General features: G+C 40.4%; 1 protein-coding gene across 1 annotated transcript; it reads left to right on the forward strand.

Moving 5' to 3' along the window:
* Positions 1–201: 201 nt before the first annotated feature.
* On the forward strand, positions 202–20,605 carry gabra6b (gamma-aminobutyric acid type A receptor subunit alpha6b). Its single transcript, XM_028420960.1, has 10 exons — positions 202–254; positions 404–522; positions 823–890; positions 1,817–2,037; positions 3,010–3,092; positions 3,454–3,597; positions 3,816–3,968; positions 7,719–7,996; positions 15,053–15,309; positions 20,362–20,605. Exons 1-10 carry the CDS (start codon positions 220–222, stop codon positions 20,372–20,374), a joined length of 1,371 nt encoding a protein of 456 aa, XP_028276761.1. The 5' UTR covers positions 202–219; the 3' UTR covers positions 20,375–20,605.
* The last annotated feature ends 6,980 nt before the right edge of the window (positions 20,606–27,585 follow it).

Consider the following 27,585-nt stretch of genomic DNA (forward strand, 5'->3'; position numbering starts at 1 on the left):
AAACTCTTTAGGTTTTTCCAGCTGAGCGATTCAGGCTGAGGCGGGCGCAACCGCACTAGAGAGGAAGTCAAGTCGTGCTGGACTGGCGCGATATCCTCGCACGGTTTACAATTAAAAAGGAAGACCTGGACCGCGTCTGTTCACCATGGTTTTAAATGATGGAATATGCTGATTTTAAAAGTTGACCTGGGATTTCTAGTTGTCGGGTGTTTGCGAGGCATGGCTTTCCTTTTAACTTGCTTATTCCTGTCTTGGTGAGTATGGCAACTCTTTTCTCTGCATGTCCTCGGACTTTTTACGCACGGGCTTTGGATGGATGTGCATTTGATAAACTCGGCATTTTCAACTGTTTTCTTATCTGTTCAAACGAGCTTTTATTGTTGACTGTGTATTTTAGTTACAGTGCGAGCAGTGTTTGGGGAAATCAGCACAGTGAGACCAGTATCTATTTGGATAACATCACGCGTATATTGGATAGATTACTGGATGGCTATGACAACAGGCTACGACCTGGATTTGGAGGTATGCTAATGACCGAGTCATGATGGATTTTTTACCACCTCATAATTATTAGATCAATAATGCTTCTCTAAAAGTTTTACTGCAGTAATTATGTGTTCCTGTGGTGTAATAGTTATTTTTTTCTTTTAAAATCAAAGTGAGTTAAGCAATCAAATTTGAATGAAGCTTAATAAATGTATTTATAAATTTGATTTTTCAGTGGCAATTTACTGTGAAGCTTGTTATATTTTTCCATAGTATCATTAGTCTGATTCAAAGTTTTTGTCTGCATCAAAACAATGACTTATGCCCCTGCTGTAGGTCCTGTTACAGAGGTCAAAACTGACATCTTTGTCACCAGCTTTGGACCTGTTTCAGATGTTGAAATGGTACGTTCAAAACACACTGACTGCTGATACAATTCAGTGGCGATGCATGTGGTTCAAATGCTGTCAACAAAGTGAATGTCGTAGTATGCAAACATGAAAAAAACATGTAGTTTTCATGTCTGTCATATAGTAAAGTCTGTGCATATAGTCTCAACTCATGGCTCTCTCAGCCTTCATTATTCAAGCATTTGGGCAGGATGTCATTAGTGCAGCTTAGGATTTTAATCTGGCTGACAATCCCCCAACCCAGAGAGGGAGAGAGCGATGTGGCTGATGTTGGGATGGGATAGGCTGGCTACTCCTGCAATGGGATAGGCTGAGTGATGTACTGTATGTCTGTTGTACTCCACACTGTTTAGGCTTTAGGCTTTAGATACTGATTCACAGCCTCTAAAGCCTACTTGAATTGCCATGTGATATGCTGGTAGCGGTTCTACTGAGAGGCATATAAAGAACTCTTTAGGAAGCAAGGTCACCCTGTTGATCCCAGGAAGTGTGGAGATGTTATATTCGTTGTTAACAACAAGTAAAATAGTTTGTTTACTTTTAATCAATCTGGGATTTTGCCTCATTTTTTGTAGAATCTGACAGTCAATAAAAAAGTTCTAACATGGAATCAAATATTTATTATATGTTTGAGCTATTTATAGGTAACTTAACTGTTAAGTTTTAATGTAACTGGCAGAAAAATAGAATTGTTAAGAATTGTTCAGAAAGAAGAAAGCAAACAAAAGCTCATCACATTGCCAATAGTCTATCCAGCCGGTTCCTTCGAAACCATAGCTCACAAACCCATCTGCCATTCTCTCCGGGGGTAGTAGATAATAACAACAGGAGCTGGTAGATGCTGGAGCAGAAGCAGCACCAGCAGTAGGACTGGTAGTGGTAGTAAACAAATCCTAAACCCACACTCTTACCACATCCAGGAATACACCATGGACGTGTTCTTTCGTCAGACATGGATTGATGAACGGCTAAAATTTGAGGGCCCCATCGAGATCCTGCGGCTCAACAACCTGATGGTCAGCAAGATCTGGACGCCGGACACATTTTTCCGGAATGGCAAGAGGTCGATCTCTCACAACATGACCACCCCCAACAAGCTGTTCCGCATCATGCAGAACGGAACTATCCTCTACACCATGAGGTAACAGAGCTGGACAGTGAGATCTGAACCCAGCCAAGACCGGAATAGAGCAGAGACCTGGAAAGCAAATGAAATAAACAAGCATCCAAGAATATGCACAGACATGAAAAGATATGAAGAGTGCCATTCCAAAAACTAGATATGTGCCATCTGATATTGAAAACAGAACTGGAAAGCAATTCAAACAAACATGACTCCAGCTTTGTTCCAAAAGGAAAGAAAAAAATGCCCCTAGAGTCATTGATGGCATAAAAACAGAACAAAGTAAGTAGATTTTCTAAGTGGAGCAACTTTACTTTTATTTACCAGTATTATTATACTGTAGAGAAAACGGTGAACATCAACCACGAAGGGCAAATGACCTCCAGTAAGGATGGTGTTCCTGAGGCATCAGTAACTCCAGTAGGACAGCAGTAGGACAATAAATCAAATGTAGTCAACTAACCAGGGTGATTTAGTTAAGCCGGTGTCATATTGAAGTTTTAGCTTTTAACAAAAATTAGCCGGCAAACATCCTGCACCTAGTTTTTTTTTGTTTCACAAGGTTGCTTAACTTACAGTGAAAACATGTTTGACATGAGTGTCAGCTCATTTGGGATCCCTCCATCTGTGTGCCAGGGAAATTTCCTCAAAGTTCTGACCTACTTAGTAGCAGTGAATGCCTGCGTTCTCTTTGAGTCTGATGAACAAAAATGTATTGGAAGTGAGTACATTACAAGCAGAACAGAGTAATACATCCATCAAAGGACACAAGAATATTTAACAGTATTTCTAAAACAGTTACAGATGACTGTGAGTAGATGAGTGGAAAGAAATCAGATCTATCTTCTGCCCATGGCTCCGTGGTTGTGCTGTACTATATTGTGTATTGTGTACCACCTGTCTTTGCATTGCACAATGTCTCAGCACACTGATCAGAGCAGCAGCAATGTCTTGTTCTATCATTTATGAAGCAATTCTACTCTTCTACAGATTAACTATAAATGCAGAGTGCCCCATGCGTCTGATGAACTTCCCGATGGATGGCCATGCCTGCCCACTCAAGTTTGGGAGTTGTGAGTTGTTTTTTTTAAGCCTCACTGTTCTGACAGATGGTGTCACCCTCAAATGATCACTCTGTCACTGAGTGACTGACTGTCTGACAAGATATCTTTAACGATTTCAGTTTGAGATGTCACACACTGCACGTTCGGCAACTCTAAAAAATAGACGTCAGGGGATTCACTGTCGATGTGTTTGCTTGTTTATTTAGTTTGTAAAATTTTATAGATGCAGAATATTATACATTTAAAATGCCGAAAATGAAGAAGCAAATAATAAAATGTCCATTCTGTAATTATCTCAATGTGTTGATTTTTCTTTCTGCATTTTGTTTTTTACACCATTTTTAACAGAGCTTTTGCGTTTTTTGTTTAGATGCATACCCTATCAGTGAAATCGTGTACACATGGAAGAAAGGTCCTTTGTCTTCTGTCGAGGTGCCACAGGAATCCTCCAGTTTGCTGCAGTATGATCTTATTGGTCAGACAGTATCAAGCGAAAGGCTAAAGTCCAATACAGGTGAGCAGAGGCACAGTTTCACTGCTCTGAGGTCTCTCTTGTACAGTAAATCGCAGCTTTAATAGTAAACTAAGGTATCATTGTAACAACTTCTTGATAGTAGAACTGTTTATAACAAATTTTAAACAAATGAGTGTTTTAAATTGAAAATAAGGGATGTTTTTCTTGTCCTACATTGCTCGTCATTGTGTGTTTTTGCTGTTCATGATGACTGACAGGTGAATATGTCATCATGACCGTGTACTTCCACCTCCAAAGGAAAATGGGCTTCTTCTTGATTCAGACATACATTCCCTGTATTATGACCGTCATCCTGGCACAAGTGTCTTTTTGGATTAATAAGGAATCAGTTCCTGCTCGGACTGTGTTTGGTGAGTTCTCTATAAATTACCTTTTCTGCTACACAGTAAACATGCCTGGTTGTGAAGTGAAAAAAATTCAATATATTTGGGTTCGAATACAACTAATGGGGAAATTCAAGACCCTTTTGCCAAACATTGATACCTTTCTCTGATTAAAATTGCTTTTTCAGAGATGATTTTGCAGGATTGCACTTTTAATGGTGTTACATCAGTGTACTGAAACAATAGCAGGTCTGATTCTTATTTAATATGTCAGAGATTTTCAAAACTTTGTGTTCAAAACTTTATTTCTTCAAGTATTACAACCCATATATAAAAATTGTCTGGATTTACTGACTTGCCACCCACTGTTTGACCCCAGTGTGAGTCTCAAACTTTACAAACTCTAAGCAAGAATGCACTTATTGTACTCTAGATAAATCTGCACAGTACAGTTTTTAAAACACAACCTCCTGCATGAGAACAAAGACGGACACAGTCATCACCGTCTGTTTTAACCGTCCTTTATTATCTCCATTCCTCCTCCACTGTGACAAAGCTGAATTAATTGGGAATAAATGTCCTTTTTGAAATTGGTCATGCAAGGGTTGAGAGGGGGAGGATGTTTACTTGGCCCTCTTCCGAGCACTCACAGGTTCCGCTTGCTCACATTACATTACGCTACACTTGCCACCAAGCTCTAGCCTCAGGAACAGAGAGGACGAGAGACACTGAACAAAGACGGAGAGAGATAGACGACGGGGAATGACAGAAACAAAACCACGGAGACAAAGCAGAGAAGAAGAAAAAAAGGGGGGAAAGTGTGTGAAAGTGTGACTATCATTTTATTTTTAAATTTAATTTCCCTTCTGTTAAAATTCAACAAGGTGCAGCTGAGTGGAGTAGCACTGCTGGCCACTTTAGATTATGGTTCTATGGTCTGTGCTTCTTTGGGTGTGAGCCAATGCTCCCAACAAGCCCACACTCTTCTTCAGAGAATAGATACCAATCATTAGTGTGAGTGTGGAAGTTGGTTGAGACCCCATGTGAAAAGCACATCTGTGGCAACTCATTAACTGCACTCACCCTGCTGTTTTCATTTCACCCAATATTGGGTATACAAAAAAAAGCTGCTCCATCTCTGGATTGGCTCTTAGTAAACTCAGGCCATGCTGGGTACTTTAGATGATGTTATATACATAAAATCGGATGTTTATTTGTTTGTGTTAGCACAGGGCCATGGCTTTATTAAAAATGTAGCATTTGATGATATCGCTAAATGAAAGGCATGGCCTGAGTGCATAGTGCATGTGAGATAAAGTAGATAGAGGGAAGAAGACAAATTGCTGTATGGATGTGCTTCAACCTGGCAGTGCATTAAGCCATAGTATGCTGTGTGCTGGATTGTCAACAACCTCTCTAAGAGCTGAAAGTCCCCTGAGCCCAGGTCTTACAGACTTAATTGAGTGTGGCCTAATTTGTACCTTGCTTTTTTTGCTATAAAAGCACATAAATGCCCCAAGCATTTCATTTCTATCATGTCTTTATACTTCAACCCCCTCCCCTCCTACACTCTTTCTGTCTTTCATACTTTCTTTCTCTTGCCTCTCCCTCCCACCCTGACAGGCTTTCTTCACATGCCCCTCCTCCCCTTTTACAATCATTTAGCTTGGTGTTTAAGATTGAGACAGTCAGCACTGGTTGACTGTTGAAAGATGTATTAGAGAGTCTTTAGCTTTTCCAGTTTGGAGTGCTGTTTACAGGAGGCTTTTCAGACATTATTAGGTGCATTAAACCCTCCATAAGTTCCTCTTGCTGCTAATGAAATGTGAACAACTGCAGTGCACATTTAGTAAAAGCATAGACAGCAGTGTTCAATGGCCCCATTTCCCTGCTTGCTTTAGCTTGATAAAAGTGAATTAGATATGTACTTGGTTAATGGACCATTAAAAGAGACGTTCGTTGTCAGCATCTTTATCTGACTTAATAAGGATGGAATCTGGGCAGGACAGAGGAAAATCCTTTTCCAATGGTTAAACAGGACCTATTATGCTCTCTCAAGCTCTCTGTATTTTTATTCTGGGATACCACCACAGCAGCTTTGCATGATTAACAGTAAAAAAAACAAAAACAAAAAACAAAAAAAACAAAAATCCACATTTATTTTATACTGCCTGTTACACAGCCCTCTAGTTGAAGCTGGAAACAGACCATATTAGCTCCAGGCTCTTTAAGGTACCCCTGCTTTAAAAGCCAACTTTGTTGTCTTTGCAGATGCCTTTGCCTGGGAGCACTAACTCCTCCTGCTGCTGTTTTTTTTTTCAAATTGAAAACTTGCTAATGTGCTTTTTGATTGGAAATGGTAGCTTCTTTTTTCCATCTGTTCATGTCCTGATTCAATCCAGAATATGAGAAAGGACCGGCCGAACATCTGCTGCAACAAAGCACGATATGTCTGTTTGCTAAATCTAATGATGATTATCTGCTTATTGTGCGATGTCAGCACGACATAAATGAAAATGAGTCATTCATAGCAGGTTGAGGTCAGAACTTTTTACTTGCAGGGATATTTTTTTCAATTATTTATTTTAGTTTTAAAACATTCAACTTTAGAGTTTGAAGGAATAACATATTTATTCACGTACTTATTGTTTGGTGTTTTTAAAAGCACCTGTCATGATGATTTATGAATGGCTTTCGATTTTTCTACTCTCTTTCTCTTATTTCTATTATTTCTTGGATTTTTTTTATTAGTGCCAACAGCAATCCTGACTGTCTGTCATTGCTTAAATCTTTTAAAATGTTCAAAGATTCTGAAGTGCATTCTTATTTCAACAAAGAAAGATAGAATCCATCCATTCATACGTGCCTTCAGGTTTCTTCCTACGCATCCATTCCCCCCGTTGTTTATCCCTCTGTCACGTAGCTCATAATATGAGACAGACAAACAGATATTAGTAGATATTTTGTGGCTTGTGTCCGGTCATCAGACTGGATGGCTTTCTCCAGTATGTTTTCAGATATTTGGTCTGGCTTGCCAGTGCAGGGAGGCACAGGTTACTTATGGACAGATTAGCATTTTCTCAAGTGACTTTTTGGCAAACAGAAAAGGTGCTAAGGCACCACAGAACAGGGCTGCTACCATGTGTCAAACGTATTCTGTGGGAAAACCAGCACAAATGCATTGGCTTTTCACATTGCGTTTGTTATACTCTACATAATTGTACACAAACAGTATATTTTGATTATTTAGTTTGTGTGTGTTCAAACTCCGAGTGCTGCTGTTTAGTGAAAAGGTGGATCTGAAAAACACTCAAACACAAGCCCTACAAAAGATTGTAATTTGCAAAAACATCGTAACCAAATTACAGCTGGTGATAAACTTGATAGATTTCATGTATTGATTTGGAGAATACTTGCACTTGTGTAAGAATATATTTGATCCTGTGTTTTTGTGTCTGAGAGAGTGTCTAAATCATAGCTGACTGCGGTAGTCTCTCCCAATCAAGCCTCTCTATTGCTATTCATTGACAGACATTCTGAGACTGAGTGACTATTTCTATTTCTTATGACTGAGTCATAAGAAATAGAAATACAGACGTGTACACACATTCTCCATCATTCTTCAGCTTGCTTCACACTTGCAGCTAACTTCTGTCTAGTGCAGAATGAGAGCATATTTTACCAGACTGTCCATTATAAAGCAAACCCGTCACACCAACCAACAATATGACATGAAGCCTAGCATGCTCCTAACCTCTGCCTCCTCCCTGACTGCAGGCATCACCACCGTCCTGACCATGACAACGCTCAGCATCAGTGCCCGCCACTCCCTTCCCAAAGTCTCCTACGCCACGGCCATGGATTGGTTCATTGCCGTTTGCTTTGCCTTTGTGTTCTCCGCCCTGATTGAGTTTGCAGCCGTCAACTACTTCTCCACCCTACAGGCCAATCGGGAGCTGCGGAAAGCGGCGGCCATGAAGGTGGCGGCACAGGAAGCGGCAGCTACGGCCGCAGCTCCGGCTGCAGCTGCAGGGAACGATGGCGAGGTCTCCTCTGTAAGTCTGACTTGCTGTTTGAGGCACAGGTGGCTTGTTGCAATGTAGTATAAATGTGCTTCTCTTTGGCTTTTGACATCAGGTATGAAAATTAGGGATATACCAATCACGCCTTACTTCAAACTGCCATTATCACTAAATCCTTTACACCTTTTACCTGTAGTGTCACTTCATGCAATGTGTTGCTGTAACTACACATTCAAGATTCGAGTTTCAAGACTCGGCTCTAAACTGACACACACCAGCATCCTTTTTAAGCCTTAAAAATAGGGTGTTGTGATTACGTTCCCATAAATCAGAACAGTGTTCCATAATAATGTAACTGTAGCTGAGGGTTGGTCATTGCAGTGTCAGCACTTAATGTCTAAGATGTCTTTTTTTGTTGTAACACGCAGCAAAGAAATGGATTTTGTCTGTTCAATGTGTCAGAACAACCAACATAAAACGTACATTAATTAAAATATTAATGCAGCCACTATAGGCTTCAGCCCCCTGTGACCCTGCACTGCAGGATAGAGCGGCTTGATGGATGGATGTAGCTAACTACTGGAAGTTCATGTTTCACAGCAGTGATGGTCCAGTATAACGCAGATGCTGAAAGTGGTGGTATAACACCTAAGGACCAAAGTAGAACAGATGTTTTTTAAGCAGTAGTCTCTGGCTGGTGCTTATTTCAGTGAAATGGTCCCATAAAAAGCTCTTGTTTACAGAATACAGATAGCAGCATATGTGTGATAACTATTTTACTGAATTAAGGCCTGGACAAGAAAGTTTTATTAAGCTGCATTTTGGTTAAAAAATGTGAAGTAGTCTGGTAGTTATTGGTAGTCAGTTTAATTCCTTTAGCAACAACTGTATCGAAAAACGCAAAGTAGCCATCTTGGTTAAAATGGCCTTTTATTGTATCAAATCAAAGCCAAATAAGATAAATGGTTGTGATTGGGTGGAGCTCTATTTTAACAGGAGGGGGTCTACAGTATGTGGACTCTTCTGCCAGAGTAATGAGGTTGAAAATAAACTCGTAGATATGTGTCGTTCTTTGGTACAACCTTTTGGACGAAATAAGTTGAATAGGTAAGATCACTGCAAGCATAGTTGAAGGTACTATGGTGCAATTCTGGATCTATAAATCTATTTCTATGCTGTATCTCTGGTTCAAGGTTAACCATGTGTGTGGTTTGACTTGCTTCATTTCAGTATTCTGTTTGAATCCTCTCTGTTGCAAATGCTCATGAAGCCTATGAAATGGAAAAAAATGGTAAATGTAGTAAAATCGGGTGATAAGAGCACACATAAATATATTCATGTAAGAAGCTTCATAAGTGTTTCATCTATGTTTTATACATTATACGTACATGGCATATTTAGTCAGATGGATGTATGTTGACGGGTTACGGGTTAGCTGTCAAGTATAACATTTATCATAAAACACTTAAAAAAAAGAACAGAAAATAAAAGTTTTATAGAACATTGGTAGTTTCATATTTTAGAATGGAAAGAATAGTAGTAATAGTAGTTGGTCTACTGTGTGTTTTTTATCTCTTTAGTGTGTAATGAAGTTGTCGTATATTTTCAACAGATAAGACTGATTTTATGACTTTAATGTCTAGCTGTTCCAGGCAGCTATTTTAGTGTAAATCTTCACAGCACTCATTGTTTGTATGGAGTGGAATGGTCTTCTGTTGGTTTTGCGTGCTTTAGATGGATTACGTTACATCACTCATCATTGACTGAGTGATTGGAACACCTGATTATTCATGCGACTATCCAATCAGGGCATCGGAACTTAAAGACGTAAAGGTCTGGGAACTACAAGGACAACCTTCCAATGGTGTTTACTAACACTATTAAATGTAGCTTGGGGCAATGTCTTCTGGGCCAATTCATTGCTTCTTGTTGTTATACCCAACAATATAATACACCATTTTACAATCTTTAAGTTGCACTGAGTTCCAAGTACTTAAGTAACTAAGCCCTCAGATCTGAATGCAACAGAGCACCTGGATGATAGAATGAAGAGTGGCAGTGTGAATGTGCAGCTGACAAATCTGCAGACTTTATGCGATGAAATCATGTCAACAAGGAGCAGAACCTCATGGTAATATCTACATACTGTGAATGACATGTCACAAAAAAGATGGAAGTGTCTTTGAGAGGATCGCTCTACCCATTTCCTAGGTTCTTCTTTCAATATCTGTCCTCCCTCACCAACCCATTTGCGGTCACACATGCAGCATTTACGCAAAAGGACCCAGTACATACAATCTCTTTTTTCATTCTCTGCTTCACACTCTCACAACTCATCCCTGCTTTTCTTACCAGTCAAGCTCACACACATACATATATAACACAAAGCATTCTCCTCCTTTTTTTCTGCTTCTTCTGTACCCCCTGCTGTGCCACTAATGTTAACCCTCACACACACGTCTCTTGACCTTCCTCCTTTGAATCTCTTCTACTCTTTTGCTTGGTAGTACATGGTGAAACTCCACAATCTCTGTGTATTTGTCCTACAGTACACACTTACATAAATAATCTGCAACACACACTCATAGTAAACAGACACACATATATATGCATGCCCATAATCTGAGGCAAATTATGCCACCCCCCCCCCACACTCTCCATACAATGCACTCATCACCCCGTACAATGCCTTATCTACAGTATATCATCCCTCTCTCCCAGTCCTCTATTAGTCCCTGTAACTGTGTGATAACCACAGAGAGTGACATGAGGAGACGACAGCCAGTGGCTCAGTAAACGATGTTGCTGCAGATTACGTAAGAGCCATAGATTAAGGGAATATCCAGCAGATCACTGCAGGCTCACAAGAAGGAGGGCAGCCACCACAATGAAGCACAGTGGGGGCTGAGAAAGCTGGCCCAGTCCATTTTTTTTTTTTTTTTTTAATGGAACAAGACTGAGAGATGGACGTGAGGGGCCAGCGTGGTTTGTTTTTGTATTGTGTGTGTGCATTAGAGAGAGTTACACACAGAGAAAGAGGGAGTGGGAGGGATGCATCATGGAAAATGACTGCTTTCACCAAATATGTAGGAGGGAAGACTCTTCATTACACAGAGAAAAGGGGAAAAAACAATGGTGTATCACTGGGAATAGAAATAGCCATTCACCAGTCACGATTTAAAAGACTATGACCTGTTATGACTGTCAAGTAAAGCCCAAACAGGAATGGAAACCTCACAATGGCACAAAACGAACTGTTTATTAAATGAATATACAGCTGTAAGCATAAAGGACAATATGAGTGTTTATCAGTGAGAGTAAAAGGGGTACTAAATGTACTCTCAGTGGTGTGCAGGAAAAATAACATTAACCACAATATTAGGAAAAAGGAGAAGCGTGGGAATTTATTTATAGGTGCAGCAACAGGTGTCCACAATCACAGGCCTGGTGAGGACTACTTGGATGAAGTGTGGTGTCCTCATTATGTGACTGCAAGTATGATTTTCAAACTTATGAGCTGACAGATGTATTGAAGTTGATTACATTTTAAGTATTTTGAAACATTCAATATTTACTTCAGCTGGCAGCCCTCAATCTTACTGCCTTTTGATGGCATATTGCTATGTTTTTCTTTTGGCATGTGACAACTTCCAACAGTAGATCAGTGAAATAGGATTATACAAAATACTCTTTCATGGTAGACATTAATAAATTACAGCTTCAGGTAATAACATTTGATGTGTTTAGCACCATTTATGTCTTGTGTACATAACACTTACTGCCTTCTATAGGGAGTCAAGTTAAATAGAAAATATTTCAGCCCAGCCTCAACAGGAAAACAAAGCATCCATATGATAAACAATGATCTTTACTTAATCCCTTACCCTGTGCGTTTTTTTAAGTCTAACCATACCCAGTATTTTTCATGACCTAAACTGCAATTAAAAAGTTATCCAAGGGTGAAACCTAACCTAACAGCTCAGGGTGTCAGGGGTATGCAAACTTGTACCCTCACCAGCCCCAACCCACATCCTAATGTGGACTGTACTGGGCCTCAGGTTATCATATGTTCAGTTAGAATATCACAGAAAGAAATGCACTAATATATTTTTATTTCCAAGCACTACTCTAGAAACTCACTAGAAATCTCTGTCCGGGCTGGTGTTTTAGCACCATATCAAAAATAACCTCCATCCATATTACACTCATAAAAATATATGGAGGTCTAAGTAGAACTAATAACATCATTACACATTGCTTGAATCTCACATATGTAGGCAGAACTCTCAAGGTAAACTGTAGCTTTTTACATGATGGTGTGACTAAGGATCACAGAATCTGTGCCACTGTTTCCATAAGTCTACATTTATGCCTGTCAAGACAAAAACAAAATTTTTTTGTGATGCCATAATTGTGCTGATGCTGAGCATAAATGGTGCAAACTTTCTGCTTCTTAAAATGTATTAGAGTTAACGTAGCCTAAGGGGTGACAGCGGTGGTAAAATGTTTCCACAGTACATATTAAGAATGCAGTGTGATATTCAAATGCATACAATTAGATATTTCTTTTGCACGATCAGGTAGTCTGTGTCTTCTCACTTGTCAGCTTTATCTTTCAATGGTTCAACTTATTCAGCTTGTGTCGGCTTGTCTTGAGTGTCATAGCCGATATATTTAGTATACACATTGCCTTGCTTTAAATATATTAATATGCAGAGTTCCTTTACATAGACATATACATCACCTTCTAATAATCATCCTGAAGCATACACCCACTCCAAACCCACAGGGATGAGCCCCTATATACTCACTGCTTCGCCATATCGGTTAGTGTAACCCTATATCTCACAGCCACCTACGCATGCACTATAAAACACACACAAAAAGAGTAGCTGCCTCCTACCACTACGCATGGATACCCACACCCAAACAACATCCATGCATGCATCAGTCAGCGCTCATTCTCCCCTGTGTCAAAGTGGGTCTGCTGAAATCTAGAGCGGTGGATAAAGGGAAGAGGAGTTGATCCCTTGGGGATTTGACCAGGAAGAAGCCAAGCAAGCTCGTCATCACGAATAGCTTGTCGTTCAGATCAGCTGCACATACCACAAAGACGATGCATGCGATGTGCACTCACTGTATGATTCCACCTAAAAGAGATCCATTAGGGTCACAGGTAGCTGACATTTATAGCTGCAGCGTGGTGTTGTGAAGCACACAGTATCTCACTCACAGAAGCACACATTGATATTCAGTGAACATCAAGATGACCCGTTATTGGATCACCTGGCCGTGCTCCCTCTTACAGCCGTTTCCTATGAATTTCCTATGAATGCTGATATATGATCTTTTTTATGCACTATTTAACACATCCAGCTAGTAGTACGTTTTCACTTTACTTTCTTTTTTATGCTGTCTTTTCAAACTACTCAATTAAGTTCAGGAAACATCAAAAAGTTAGTGTTTAAATATGATTAACATGTTAGGCAAATGAGGGCAGGAAGCTTCATTGCTTGGTAACTTCATTCAAGTTAACAAAAAAAACAGGGTAACTTATTGTGGACACACAGAGGTCCAGAGTTCAAACATAACCCCCTGAAATTAATTTCAAGGCAGCATCAACAACCTAATTAAATATTTCTCGGCTCTTACGCTGGGTGAAAATGTTGCATTTGTTTATGCAACTTCATGACTCTGTGTCAGATCTAGTCTGATTATGAGAGCGGCCGCCTTTTTGGAAGGTTTCCACTTAGGCCAGAAGGATTGTAACAGTTTAATAGTTTCTCAAACTGTAGAGGAGCATGTAATCCTGCAGGCTAACATACCCAGCCTAAAATCTCAGATTTTTAGTTCAAGTTCAGATTTTGTTCAAAGACTGCCTGAAAGAACATCCACTGTGACCTGAAAGAGTCAGACAGCTAGAAAAAAATGTTTGAGTATTAGGAAACTGGACTTTGTGGTTCTTTTTGAAGATGTTTCACCAGACTTCTACAGTTCTAATTGGCTAGAGTGAAGTTGCAGGTTTTCAACTGATGCCATCTGTGGGTGGTCACTCATCCAAATTCCACATTACTACATGCTTGTTATTGATCCAAAGCTCACATGAATCAATGTTTTGCATGGTGGACAGGGGATGGTTTGAAACAGGAGTGATGTAATCTACCTACGTCAAACTGGAACAACCACATCTGCGATATGTGGTTTATGGCACCAACCATCTGCATACAGTGCAGCACTGACACCCATACACATGCATCATCACCATCACATTTTGATGTTCTGGGTGAGTAAGTAACACACACAGATGGCATCCAGTTGCCTTCTACTCACACTGTTGGGATTACTATTATGACTGAGGGTCTGCAAAGACATCATTCTGCTAAAAACCCTTCTATTTCTGTGCTACATCCGTTGATGCAGGATTCCATACACTTCCCTCCTGAGGATAGTCTCTTTCTCTTTCTTTGAATCTACCTGCAGGCATCACTGTGTTCTCTGACCCAGATGCGCTCTCCCTTCCTCTCACAGTACACATACTGTAGCTGATTTACAACTATTGGAGCAGGGAGCATGTGTTGAGATCACACCAGTTTACTGAAAGTTGATGAGGCATAGGATAACCATGTGTCAATACAGTGAGCCTCTTTTGTTTATTATGTTTTGTTTGTTTCCCGCAACTGCATCAATCTTGAGAAAATGTGTTGATTGAAATCACATCCAATCGAAAACAAAACATCATTGATTTTCTTTGTTGGGCATAATTACTGTGGTACTCATTGGTATGCCAGACATAGTTCTGTAGACACACTCTTTCCTACATGCACTAATCAGCGCAGCGCTGCTGAAACATGGCACTGACAGTATGTTTCATTGTTATATATTTTTTTTTTTACTTTGCTTGATTGCATAATGCACAATGCTGTCGCTTTACAGAATGAAGTATTACCAGTCTTAGCACATAAAACACTGTGGACACTACAGAATAGTGCTAGTTTCATTATTAATATTCTCATATGACATCGTAGAATATTCTCTTTAAAGTACATTCCCTCTCACAGTCTCCATATCTTTCCTATCTGCCTCTCCTAGGTGGATGCCAGCAGTGTGTTGAAGAAGAGGATGAACTCTGCCCCGCTGTTTGACCGCCCTGCCAAAACATTTCCCAACCCGCCTGTCAATGCGCAGGCTTTCCTGCAGCAAGGTTCAGCGGTACCAGCCAACAACGTTCTGACTGGCACCAGCATCATCGACAAATACTCCCGCATTCTCTTTCCCCTTTCGTTTGGCGCCTTCAACTTGGTCTACTGGATCGTCTATCTCACCAAGGACACCATGGAGATGTCCAGGTGAACAGATGGCATGGTTGTTTCAAATCATTCCAGCATTTGTTTTTGTTGTACTTTGGAGCACAGTATGGTGTTCATTGCATAAGACGGAGAGTGATGGTGTGTCTATTTTGGGAACGTCATTTTTTCATTACTTTTTTCTTGCACAACCTCAGCCTGGCTACTGCAGAATACACATGAAGGTTCTGTATACTGTGCTATCCATTAAATGGGTAGGTTATATCTAATGTGAGTATGAGTAAGTTGGCACAGAACACAGTGTTACTGATAAACAAGAATATGAATGTTTACACCCAATAATGCAGGGCATGGCGATTGTGTTTCTCCCCCACTCTTTGTGTCACTGACTGCTAACATGTGGGGGAGGTTGAGTTTTGCACACAAACACAAAAAGTGGACAGGGTATGACTCTAGAACAAGGACATTGTACTTTGGGATAGATTCTGCTCAGCATTCCTTGATTCAACCAAATGCACCAGTACAGTGCAGTGGAAGCAGGAAAGCAGCAAAAACACCTGTTGGTGAAACATCTGATTCCAGACATTCAATGAGCTATTAGACAGCTTCACTGTGCACTAATCTATATGTAGGAATGTCCACATTTGTAGTCGCAGAATGGGAACAAATATAGTGTTTGTGTCCATATATCATTCACCAGCTACACACGCTCTAGCTCTAATTATCTCCCATACGCGATGAAGGGCAGTCATAGGCTTGATACAATAGTTAAGCAGACCACCGGGCGACACTGGCTGGCTCTGTGGTTTGTCACTTAGTTTTGCAATGTGCCTGGCACTGTGCTGTGCTAGCTGGCCAGGGAATGTCTTTATGTCTCTATGTTTCCATACACAGTGAGCTTTGGCATGTACCAGTATGTACAGAGCACTGGCAAAAATATCTCAGTTGCTAGACATAGCTGTCTGTGAGGCTACGGCGCGTGGTTGTAAGTGCAGCATCACATAATATGAAGCATATGACTTAAAACAGTTACATTGGTTGCCAAGGTGAATTTCTGAAGGCTCAGATTCATCTTCAGAAGTGCTGTCTTTCAAATGCACACAATAAACTGACACATATACATAAATCATGGTTGTTACTGATATGCTGAAGTCTTCAAGCCATTGTTATTGTCACAACAATATGTCTGTTAATAGATGAAATAGTGCTGCAGTGTTTTCATGAAATCAAGAGATGTGGAGCTGCTCTCTTACATCATCTCCACAGATCCTGCAGGGTACGACACTTTGACAGAACGCTGAGGGTGATACTAGTTAAAGGAGAACTCTCCATCCTTCATGTGTACGTGCATGCAGAGTTTGTGTGTTTGGTTTGTCCCGGGCCATATGTTCAAAACAGATGTGCATGTCTGGCTGTGCATTTATGTGCACGCTATCGATGTACATCACCACTCTTGACTCCGGGGCTTTTCAACTGTGTGGGTTCAGCTCCTTTGATTCCCTGTCTTGCTCTTTCTCTAAAAAGGGAAAAGCCCCTAGGCACAAGCCGAGACAAGTCAGATGACATGACAGTGTTGGCAGGCTTCGGGATAGCTCTGTGTGACTAACCCTCTTAGTGACACTCTCTTAACTGTTTCTATTAATTGATAGGGATGTAAGCTTGAAAGCAGATCCTGACAGTGTACTTGTAGGAAGGAAGTGGAGTGGCGGCCTTGCAGCTCTGGCAATCATCAGCAATTATAAACAAGGGAATGAAATATTTGCATGTGTCCTGTTGGACTTCTTGTGCTTCATTTATAGTGCTTTAGAGGGTTATTGAGCGAGTGTGATGAGTGGGATGGAGAAGCAGTAAAAGAAAAGGGAAGGTGATACAACACAAGGTGCTCCAGGCCTGATAACTGGAAACCCCAGTGGTGTTAGAAGCAGCCAGGGCAAAGTACCTGTACAACCACAAGTTGTCACGCTTTGATCGATCGTGCTTACATCATACTAATCGTAACAGCCAAGAACATTGACTAAAACTGTACCCAGACATGCCTGCTGCTGGTGGTGTCAGTGAATTTACAGCTGAGCCCATTTCAGCTTGCAAAATAGCAAAAGATGAAAATTTAGATTATGTTTTATTCCAGTTCAGTAAATCAGTAATATCTGATTCATAATCAATAGAATTAATGATCCATCTTCATGGACAAAGGGGCAGTGATCAGGGTTGGAGACTTTGACAAAATGAAGCCATTTGTGCTTTGGATAATCCACTGTATGATGCTTCTTATATTCACAGCTAACACTTCACATTTCTTTGCTATTTTCATGCAGAACCACCCACTTCTGTGACCTTTTGATCCAGAGTTAGATCCACCTTAATCTAAATATTGCATCCAATAAATGAAAGCAGGCAGTTCTTTTTTTAGTTTAGAGAAATAAATGTACAGCTCCAGTTGCCCTGACTGAAAGCAGATAGCAGTGCATGCAACAGACCTCCTTCTCTCTCTGTATCTTTGCTTTTATTGTAGAAGGCCCTCCTGCAAAGATGAGCTGGACCAGAAGAAAAGAGTCTCTGTTTGTGCAAAGTGTGTGCGCAGGTGGATTTGTGTGTGTGTGTGTCTACTTCTGTGAGGATACAGGCATACAAGTGTATAAATGTGCCATGGCAGCGGTGCCTACACACTGCAGGCTATTTTAATGAATAGCACCATTCAGGGGAGACATGAAGGAAACAAATTTGCTGAAAACACTTCCTTCCATGAAGGGCCCCAGCTGGCTGGCTGGCTGGTTGCTGGCTGGCTGGCTGGCTGGCTGACTGGTGTGTATGTGTGTCTGTGTCAGAGTGGATACAGCAGGCGATAAGCCTTGCTCCTCTTTATTGGCCATCAGAGTGCCAGGCTTAAAAAACAACTTCCCCATTGTTGCTCATAAATCAAAACCACTAAATGCCATTTCCAACTCAATTCCTATTTTCGACCACAGGGCCGTAACCATAACTTTGGTGTAATGATCATTCAATTACAGGCCACTCAGACAAGAACGGGGGGGAAAAAAAAGACTGATATAAACAGTGATCCTCTATCTATCATATTTCTCCTCCCGGGCCTCGTGGGAATTGCTGCATCTGCCTTTGCCACCTAGTTTGTGTGCGCTTGCATGAATGCACACATCTCACACCTTTGTTCACATGAATGTATGTGAGTAAACTCATGCAGAGTAATGTGAAGAAATTGTTATCACACAAGAAAACTGTTCTCTGTGTTCGGCTTTCTCCTCACAAATACACCCAATTCCTCTCTCTCAATTGCTTCCTCTATTTCGCACTTTATCTCAGTGTCACTCTTTGGAACACACACTCTCACTCTCTCAGCTACCCCATCCTCATCTTTATACACCCCCCACCCTCCTCTCTCTCTGCCATGGAGCACGGCTTGTACTCTGCCTCCTCTTTGATAAGACAGGACAGCTCAACAGGCTAAGCAGAGTCTCTGTAGGAGTGTATCGGTGTCTTGTCTATCACTCCTCTTTACTGTACAGATGCATATTGGCCATTTGGGTACTTGAGCCAATACAATTATAGCCAGGCAGCCCTGTCTAAAAAGAAATGGTTCCATTACCAAAAGGTCACAAGTTCAGTCTCGTCAAGAACCAATACTCGTCTGTCTGTCTGTGGTTGTGTGAACTCTCAGTGCTCCCAAGTCTGATGACTCATTTTAAGTTACACTGAGTGTGACCTTAAATGTCTTTTAACTTAAAAGATTTTCTTATAATATGATTACAATCATTCATTCAAGCATAAAGATCATACTGTAAAAATACTGTGTTTCTATAACTGTGTTTAACCAGCATCTGAATCCAGAAAGCAAATCTTATTGATTTCATATTGGCACAACTGTACGAAATAAGAAGCATAATTCTGTGTAACATTGTTTTTACACTTTAGTTTAGACTTAAGTTCTTCTCCCACATGTTGTGTTTGTTTGTGATGACAACTTTATCTATGATAGGCCTGTTTTACCAGTGTGGTCACACTGAACTAAACACATACAAAGACAAATTTAAAGTATTTCAAGGGAGCAATCTAGTCTGTACAAATGTGATATTGCTTGAGAACGAATAGTGTACAAAAACATACACACAACAGTGCTGGTGAGTGGTAAGTTTAACTTTAATGGTCAAACTGCTGCCTTTAGCAATGTAGCTTAGCTGACTGCAGATAGGTCTCTTAGCCTAGCACAAGGGGTTGTTTGCTAAGAAAGTTTTGCTAACAAACAACCAAGTGGAGATCAGCTGATTAAAACAGGAAAAAAATGTCTGTAAACCCTATCACTGTGTAAGAGCTGCCCTCACTGCTCTGAGCTGTACTGCAGATGTTTTTTTTTACTTATTTCATGCTGTAGAAAAACAGAGAAGGTAAAATTGCTGCCACTTTTATTTTAAGATTAATTTAAGGCAAGTCTAAGTCTAAATAAGGCACAACTAAGTGATCAGTGGAAGTATTCGTATAATTTTAGTCTGGTAATGTACAGAAATATTTTACTGAATACATGTAAGAATACATTATATGTTAGCCCCATGTTTGCTCTTTGAGGCACATGGACACAGCACCTGTTCTACCCCCAAATGCCACCTCACCTTTTCCCAAGCACACAGAATGCTAGATTTTTTTTCTCCCTCTGGCTGAAAATGGCTCTCAGTGCTGTCAAAAGTGTCTCCTGCTTTAACACATCAGGCAGAGGAGGTGGAGGTGTGAACTGCAGTACCTGGCTGAGGTTTCCAGATGAGATTCACTTGGTCTTTGTAGAAAACATTGGCAGCCAGGGACTGAATAAATTCAAATTTTAAATTCGGCCCAGAATGGATGCCAGCCTTCACAGCGAAGGAGATTGAACCGGAGCAAGCAGAGTTACATCATCCCGATGCACATTTGTTCTTATGTGCAAGCAGATGTGGACGATGTGAAATGGAGTAGGTGTACATGTGTAGGTGTCTGTATGCATATGTCAGTGTGTTTGAATATGATTAGATATAAAAAGCATCCTTATTTTAACACATACAGTTCATTTTCCTCACTAATTCTGCATCTGTGTGTCTTCTCTTTGTCTTACAGGGACACCGTCTAAGCCCAGAGTTTGTCTTCCTGGAAATCTAACACACACACTTTCACACAGGACACATAGACACATATGCAGTATATTCACACAACAAACAGATGACAGACACTTGCCAATTACTGTTTTTATGCCGCCTCAGTGCATTGTTTTTCTTTTTAAGTAGCAGTGAGAGAGGATGTAACAGCTCCTATTGCCAACTTGACCATGGAGCTCAAAGCCATGTGGGCCCCGGGCTCTGGAATCATTTCAAACAGTTACTACATCTCTCTGCTGCTCTCATTTAATGTTTTTTCTTCTTCAGTTTGTATAAAAAAATTGTATGTTGGGGCACTTTTTAATGTTTTTTTTTCTTTTTTTTGAATGGATGGGGCAAAAGCAAATGCTAGTCTGAGAGCCAGAGGTAGAGCCACTACAGAGCTATTTAGTTGTAAGTATTTATTTTCTCTGCGTGCAACATGCATGCATTTCCAGACTTTCCAGTGATTTTGCATGTGTGTTTGAAATGACACATTCTCTGCCCTGATATTCTGAACACACTTGAGGGAATGAGTGTACTCATTGTCCTGACTGGATCCTTTGTGACTGACTGACTAGCAGGAACTCTCTCACTGCAAGCTTTTTTCCTCTCTTCAGTTTTTTTTGTTTTTTGTTTACTGGCTTAATTCTCTCTGTTGATCAAGTACAGAGGATAGGGAGCAAAATCTTCAAAGGGCGTTTTATGGTGGGTTCCTCAAATATATTGGCCCAGTTGGATATTCAGTCACATGTAGATACTGATGCAGAAATGTGCACATAAAAAAATACTTTTACACTTTATTTTCCCTGATTACAACAAAGACAGACATCCCACAGACAGAAATAAATTTGGAAACATCAGTTCATAAATTATTGACCTGCAACATGTACTGTCAGTTCTTGGAAAATATAGAATAACATAACACTTCACTACTGTAGCAGAAGAAAATGGACTTTCAAATTTGTAAGATTTAGGAGTTCCTCAGCCTAAAGTTGGACCAAAGTTGCATACTTGCCCACAGTGCGACAAGTGAGCTGTCCTAATTGAACTCCCTTAAGTTAGGTGTCAATTACTGGAAAACTACTGACCCTTAGAGTGCAGGTTTAACAGGCGAACCAACCAACTAAAGGTAACAAGCCTATTTACATCATCTCCTTTCACCAGCCACTAACTGTGGGCGGTGCTGAAGGTTGCAACATCCTTAGATTACTCAGCCAACCTAGCACATCATAGCTAGATGATTTCTCTCCTTGTATTGTGTCCTGCAATGGTCAAAATGCAACAAAGTCAGACTAAGAGACACAAAGAATTACTGGGCCAAACCCAGTCAGAAGCACAAATCACTGCCTCTAAAGAAAAGTAGTAGGCTACACCTTCTGTTCCCAAACTGTCCAACAGTAAATGTAAAGATGGAGAGATTTAAACAATTTGTACTTTTACATGACTTCCTACCAAGTCAGTGCAGTCTTCGATCAAGCCTGGTAACATACCCTGTATTTTAACGCCTTGATATGCTAATCTTGTTAGCATTTTTTATTTTAAAAAATTGTTTCTGTTTTTGTAATCATTTTAATTGAAGTGAAAGGATTCCTGCAGTGGTTCCAATTATTTCTTGAGATGACAGACGTTGCTTCTTATTTTCATTAAAAAGCTGCAAAAAATAGAAAATGAAACCTATCATCATCAATTATACAAAATGCCAAAACATATTCATTAATAATCCACTTGCATGGATTTGCATATGATTATGCACTGTTTCCAATTAAGTAGAGAGGGTAACATGTTTAAACCATGTGGAGTCTAAATATAAGCCGGTGTTCTTACTTCCTCATGACATCCATCATCCTCGAGGATGTTCTCATTAAAGGTGTCTCTTATTAACACAGGCACTTTTAAAGAAAAAACCTAAACACTGCACCAAAAGATCCTCGTGAACACTTACTTCCTTCATATGTGAACAGACCAGCATATCAAAGCACATTCCTGCAACACCAATGTGGTCAATGCACGATAAAAGTAAAAAAAAGGAGAATATATGCAATGCAATCAAAAATGCAATATAGACTCTTGCTGGAGCTCAAGGTCGAAGTGCTTTTCTGAAAACTACACTCTCAAGCTTTCAGCTGCAAACTGGCAACTCAAGAACATCCTTATTGGACGATTCTTCAAACCCTCGAATTCTGTTCATTGCCAAGGATTATACAGTGATGTTTTCTACAATGGCAGGTGTGGAATGACCAAGGTAAGGTTAGAATGAAAGAAGAAGAGGCAAACCTAAAAAAAACACAGACAGTCTGGCATCCAAGAAGAAAATCTCATGTCTTTAGGCTTTGACTCAAGTGTGTGCTTCAAGTCTTTTGTTCAAGGACATGTAACTATTGCCTAAATTATGGATTGTTTATTTTAAGGCCTATTGTTGCATGTGTTTTCTTTTCTTTCATGTGTACACCAGTGGGCTCAAAGAACTATCTATGTATCTTCTTTCTTTCTCTTCTTCATTCCTCACCGCCTGTCTTTGAGGGCAGAGGCTGCAGAGATGGGGGCATTTCAACACTTATTGCCCCATATGTAAGTCTGTACTGTGGGGGAAAACTCAGGCTGCTACACAAACGGAGACTCTGAGAGCCTGCTTCCCTCCACCTGCAGCACTGACCTGAGTATTTTTCTCCAGTATCAACCTCCGTCAAGTAGAAATATAAAGGGGTGTGCTTATGTTTGTGTGTGTGTGAGGAAGTGTATTTTTTTCTATATGACTGAGGCTCGTTTTCATCGATCTGCCCTCTGACCCTAAGCGCACCTGCTAAGCATCATCACACCATGGTGAGAACCACACATGCATGACCTCTGACCCTTTATGTGCTTGTTAGGGTTGCTGAATGTAGAAGGTTGTGAACTCCATAGAATATAGACTTCTATTGCTATGGTGACCATGGCCACAAACTGCCCTTCAGTCATTTTCTTTCATTTCACAAGCATGAGCTTTGTTGGTTCTTTAATTCTTTTTCTTTCTTTCTTTCTTTCTTTTATTTAAATTTCTACGCTGTCATTTGCCTAGAAATAGTGGCCACAATTTTAGAAGACAATGAATGCTCTACATTGTTATTTTTCTGTGTATATTTTGTGAATATATTTCAGTATTTCTGTAGGTTGCTATTTGTATTCCTACTGTACGACCCTGTTTGACGATCAGCTGCGATGCGTTTGTCTCGGTTTGAACAACAGACTTTTATAGCGAAGCAGTTTGGTTCCACAGTTGCTCTCCATTTGTTTTTACTGTCATGAAGAAGGCCTGTTCTTATTGCATTACGAAACAATATTTGCATTTTCAGGTCTTTTTGTCCCCTGTTAATAAATGAACCCCAACTCCATTTCCCCACAGGATTGTATATCACAATGTTCAATAAAGCAAAATTATGTACATATAAAAATAGCATATTTCTCTCTGTATAAAGAGTAACAATGCAGGTAGAGAAAGTTAAAGTCAAAGTAAGTTCGAGGCCCTATTATGAAAATACAGCCTTTGCAGTAGCATAATACAATATGTTAGTTTCTTTCATTCACATAGAGGCATATGAGTACATTGCTGGGCAGTTATTGTAGCCTGTCCTTGTGTAGAGTGGTTTAATTTAACTGGTTTTATTCGTGACTGTTATTCATTATACTTGAAGTGATCATGTAATGATGCCATAGGGGAATATGGGAAATATGGGATATGGTTTGGTAAGTGACTCACGCATTTATGTAATTCTACAACTGTGTGTGGGCTCACACACTAAACTCTGACACTGAGTATTGCTTGACTTTGCAGCATACTGCTGCACAAACAACCCTGTTTATTCAGATATGCATGTACAGAGATTAGTCCATATACAGGAAATGGTCAGAAGTGTTGTTCAGGCAAAGAATTCTTTGAACTCATAAGCCCCCAATACCATAAATGTACGCCATTTAGCCCTGAAGGAGAATCAGCTTGTTGCCCTGGCATTATTACCGTAGGTAACCACTCATCCACCCGGAGCAGTGAAACTTCCACCTCTATCACACGATCGTTCTGCTTTCAGTCCTTGAACACTAAAAGCAGCTGTCAGGCAGAAATAACCAGAAGATTGACAAAAGCGGGGTTTTTCATCATCTGACTTCCTGTTCCGTTTGAATAAAACAAACAAACCAAAAAAAAAATGCATGTACTTCAAGACCTGTCTGGGTCACCGTAGCCAATCACAAAAGGGTAGAGTGCCATCTATTGGTGCACAACCTGAATCCTCTCTCCTCTCTCCATCACCACCTACCCGCTCCGCACTCCCTCCCTCCCCCAACAGACACACTGGTGCACAACTCCTACACACTGACTCACCATATGTTTTTTTTCACACACGCGCAGAGAGAAATCACAGTTTGAGCACACGCTGCAACCACATGCGCAAAAAGACTGACATATCTTGGTATGTTTATGTGGGTGTTTTCACATACCAAATGTATGTGCACAGTCTAACAGCAGTCAGGCTCATAGATGCTAAAACTAACAAATATAACTAAACAAAAAATGTACAAATAAATTCATTAAAAAAGGTGGAAATGAATTGTGCTGTAGCTTTCAGAATATAACTTACCCACCCATTTAGAAATTATTATATTAACAAATTATTATATGAAGTGGGTCTTGTGAGCACCCACTTTGTTTCCCTCAGGCCCAGTGTCATGTTAAAAGGTTGATGTGGGTTTAATTTATCCAGTTTGGTTTCTACACTCCTAAAGGAAGAGCACATGGATGATACGTGTAGGCAGCAAAAAAAAAGAAAAAAAAGAAGAAAGGCGGCTTATCGTGCTGACCTTTGACCTGCAGAAATATTGTTTATACACACACACACACCCGCATAAGCTAACACATGCTTCTGCCCCTACGCAGGCACATTAACAGGAAAATGAGTGAGCCAAGTTGGGCCAAAACGTAGCTGTGTCTCAGTGCTCCTCCAGCGTGAAGGATTTCCACAGGCATTGTCAGCAGGCACCATATTAACCACATCAGATTCACTCAAATGCCACACTGTCACATGCAGTCTGATTCATCAACTTTCCACACTGTCAACCCAGGAGAGAAGAAGATGGAGAGACAGAAGGAGGGAAGGAGCGAAGGGCCGTGGAGGACACATGAAGGGGGGGTAAGGTTGAGGGGAAAGATGCAAAGATGGAGAAGTGAGTGAGAGGCAGGTGGGAAAGCAGTTGAGAATTAAGTAACCACTTTGACTAGGAGTAAGATATAATATAACAAGAAATGGGGAGAGGGATTCAGATAAAAGATGAATAAATAAAAGGGGCTCACAAGCAGAACCGCAGCTCTCTCGTGCTTGACATGCCAAGCTGGTACTCAAGAAGAAATACGACAGCACATACCAGCCAATAACCCGGGAACGGCGAGTGTCACACAGATGGGAAACAGTCTCGGGCTCTCTCTTTCTGTCTCTCCCTCTGTGACAGAACCACAGACACACTCACAGTGGCGTTTTGTGTGTAGGTGCCGGCTGAATCTCATTTCATTTCGTTCCATCTCCTTTTCCTCTGAAGGATGTAATGTGGTGTCATGCACACAGATCTCCAATTCCATTTGCTGCTCAGTGGCAGTACTGTGCATGAAACAATGCTTAGGAGGTTTCACTTGAAGTGAAGTATCTTGAATGGAGCCATCACCGTCACATTTCAGCTGTTGAATATATAGAAATATATAGGAATATATGGGCTTCAAGTGTTTTTAAGTGCCCTGATATGGTAAGGCTTCTGTGGCTTCTTTCCTGCCCCCAATCCACAGTGTTTAGTGATATTATGCAGTGTGTCACTGTGTAAAATGTAAATGAGATCGGAGAAGGGGCATCACAGCTGGAGCGACTTTTTAACTGTCACTTGTTGCCAAATAATCTTAAACAGGGAAAGATTGCCTTTTTAGGGAGATGATGACACAAACTGCTTTACCTGTTTCACAAAGATGGAGTGATTTACTGATCTTAGAGGAACATTCTGTATATAATCAACAAGAAGGATGTCTGCAAATCATCACTGTAACTGTTAATATACTTAAAACAGCGATTATAAGGGAATAATAGTTAAAGCAGCAGTGGTCATGGTGTTAGAATGAGCTCAAATTAAAGAAGAAGTGAGCAAGGACTTTTAATTAATTTCAAATATGACTTTGTCTTTGGGTTATTACCCCATTATGAAGTAACTAATATCTTTAACCTTTTCTGATTCCAATGCATTAGTGGAAAAATTACAAAACCCAACCCTGATCTGCATACTTATCCCCAGAAACCCTCCTGTGTAATTGACCTTAGTCGGCTACATGATGGTGGGGTATATGTGTACAGACCCGGTCTCATTTCATGAAAATATATTTCCTGGTTAATTTGATGAGTAACATCCTGTTCTGATTAGACCTGCTCACAGGAGACAGTTAAAAATAACCTCAGAATCAGTGACAAACGACCTCCTTCGATACACTCCACTGCACCATAGGCTCGAGAAACGGAAACACCACACTAGGCAGATGAGGAACTTTCGATGAGACTTTCAACCTATGATCAAAATCAGTAAGGTCCTAAAAACATGAATACTCCAACAATATAATTTAAACAGCATGTCTGCCTCTGTGCTTTTGTTTTTCGGACAAATTTGATTATCTTTAATCTTCAGAATGTGACTCCAGTGCTGAGGTATACGTCACCATAAATATATTAGGATTATTCAGCAGTGATAAGAGTACTCTAGTGCAATATCCATACAAAATGGAAGGCAACATGCGCCACCACCACCACCTGTGCCCCACTTAAAACAAAGTACTGGTCTAATCTCCTTTTTTGTTCCTATATTGTAGACATGGAGATATATATATGGTGCCATCATTGGTAGCATTAAACAGGTTTCTGTAAAGCGTCTAGCATATCATTAAATTCCATCTTGTTACCACAGCAACCAAGTTTTTTCTCTTTCTCTCTTTTTTTTCATGAGGTCAGTTAGAGCATGTAACGAAGACAGCGTGGCACCAGCGGCTGTGTCTCCCACGCTGCCGGGTCAAAGGTTCCATCTAAACTTCTGCAGCAGGTTAGCACTCTCCTCCAACAAATTACTCATGAATACGCATCTGTGCCTTCTGTGTTACTCACATCACAACCTAAGACACTCACTAACACTGACTGTGTGCAACATGCAGATTAGA

This window comes from Parambassis ranga, chromosome 14 (genome assembly GCF_900634625.1).
Source record: "Parambassis ranga chromosome 14, fParRan2.1, whole genome shotgun sequence".
NCBI lineage: Eukaryota > Metazoa > Chordata > Actinopteri > Ambassidae > Parambassis > Parambassis ranga.

Excerpts from the sequence above, each read along its gene's own strand:
- gabra6b (XM_028420960.1), top strand. The coding sequence starts at position 220 with ATGGCTTTCCTTTTAACTTGCTTATTCCTGTCTTG. Across the intron at positions 3,969-7,718 it reads TCCTGCTCGGACTGTGTTTG|GCATCACCACCGTCCTGACC; the intron begins GTGAGTTCTCTA and ends CCCTGACTGCAG. Across the intron at positions 7,997-15,052 it reads ACGATGGCGAGGTCTCCTCT|GTGGATGCCAGCAGTGTGTT; the intron begins GTAAGTCTGACT and ends TGCCTCTCCTAG.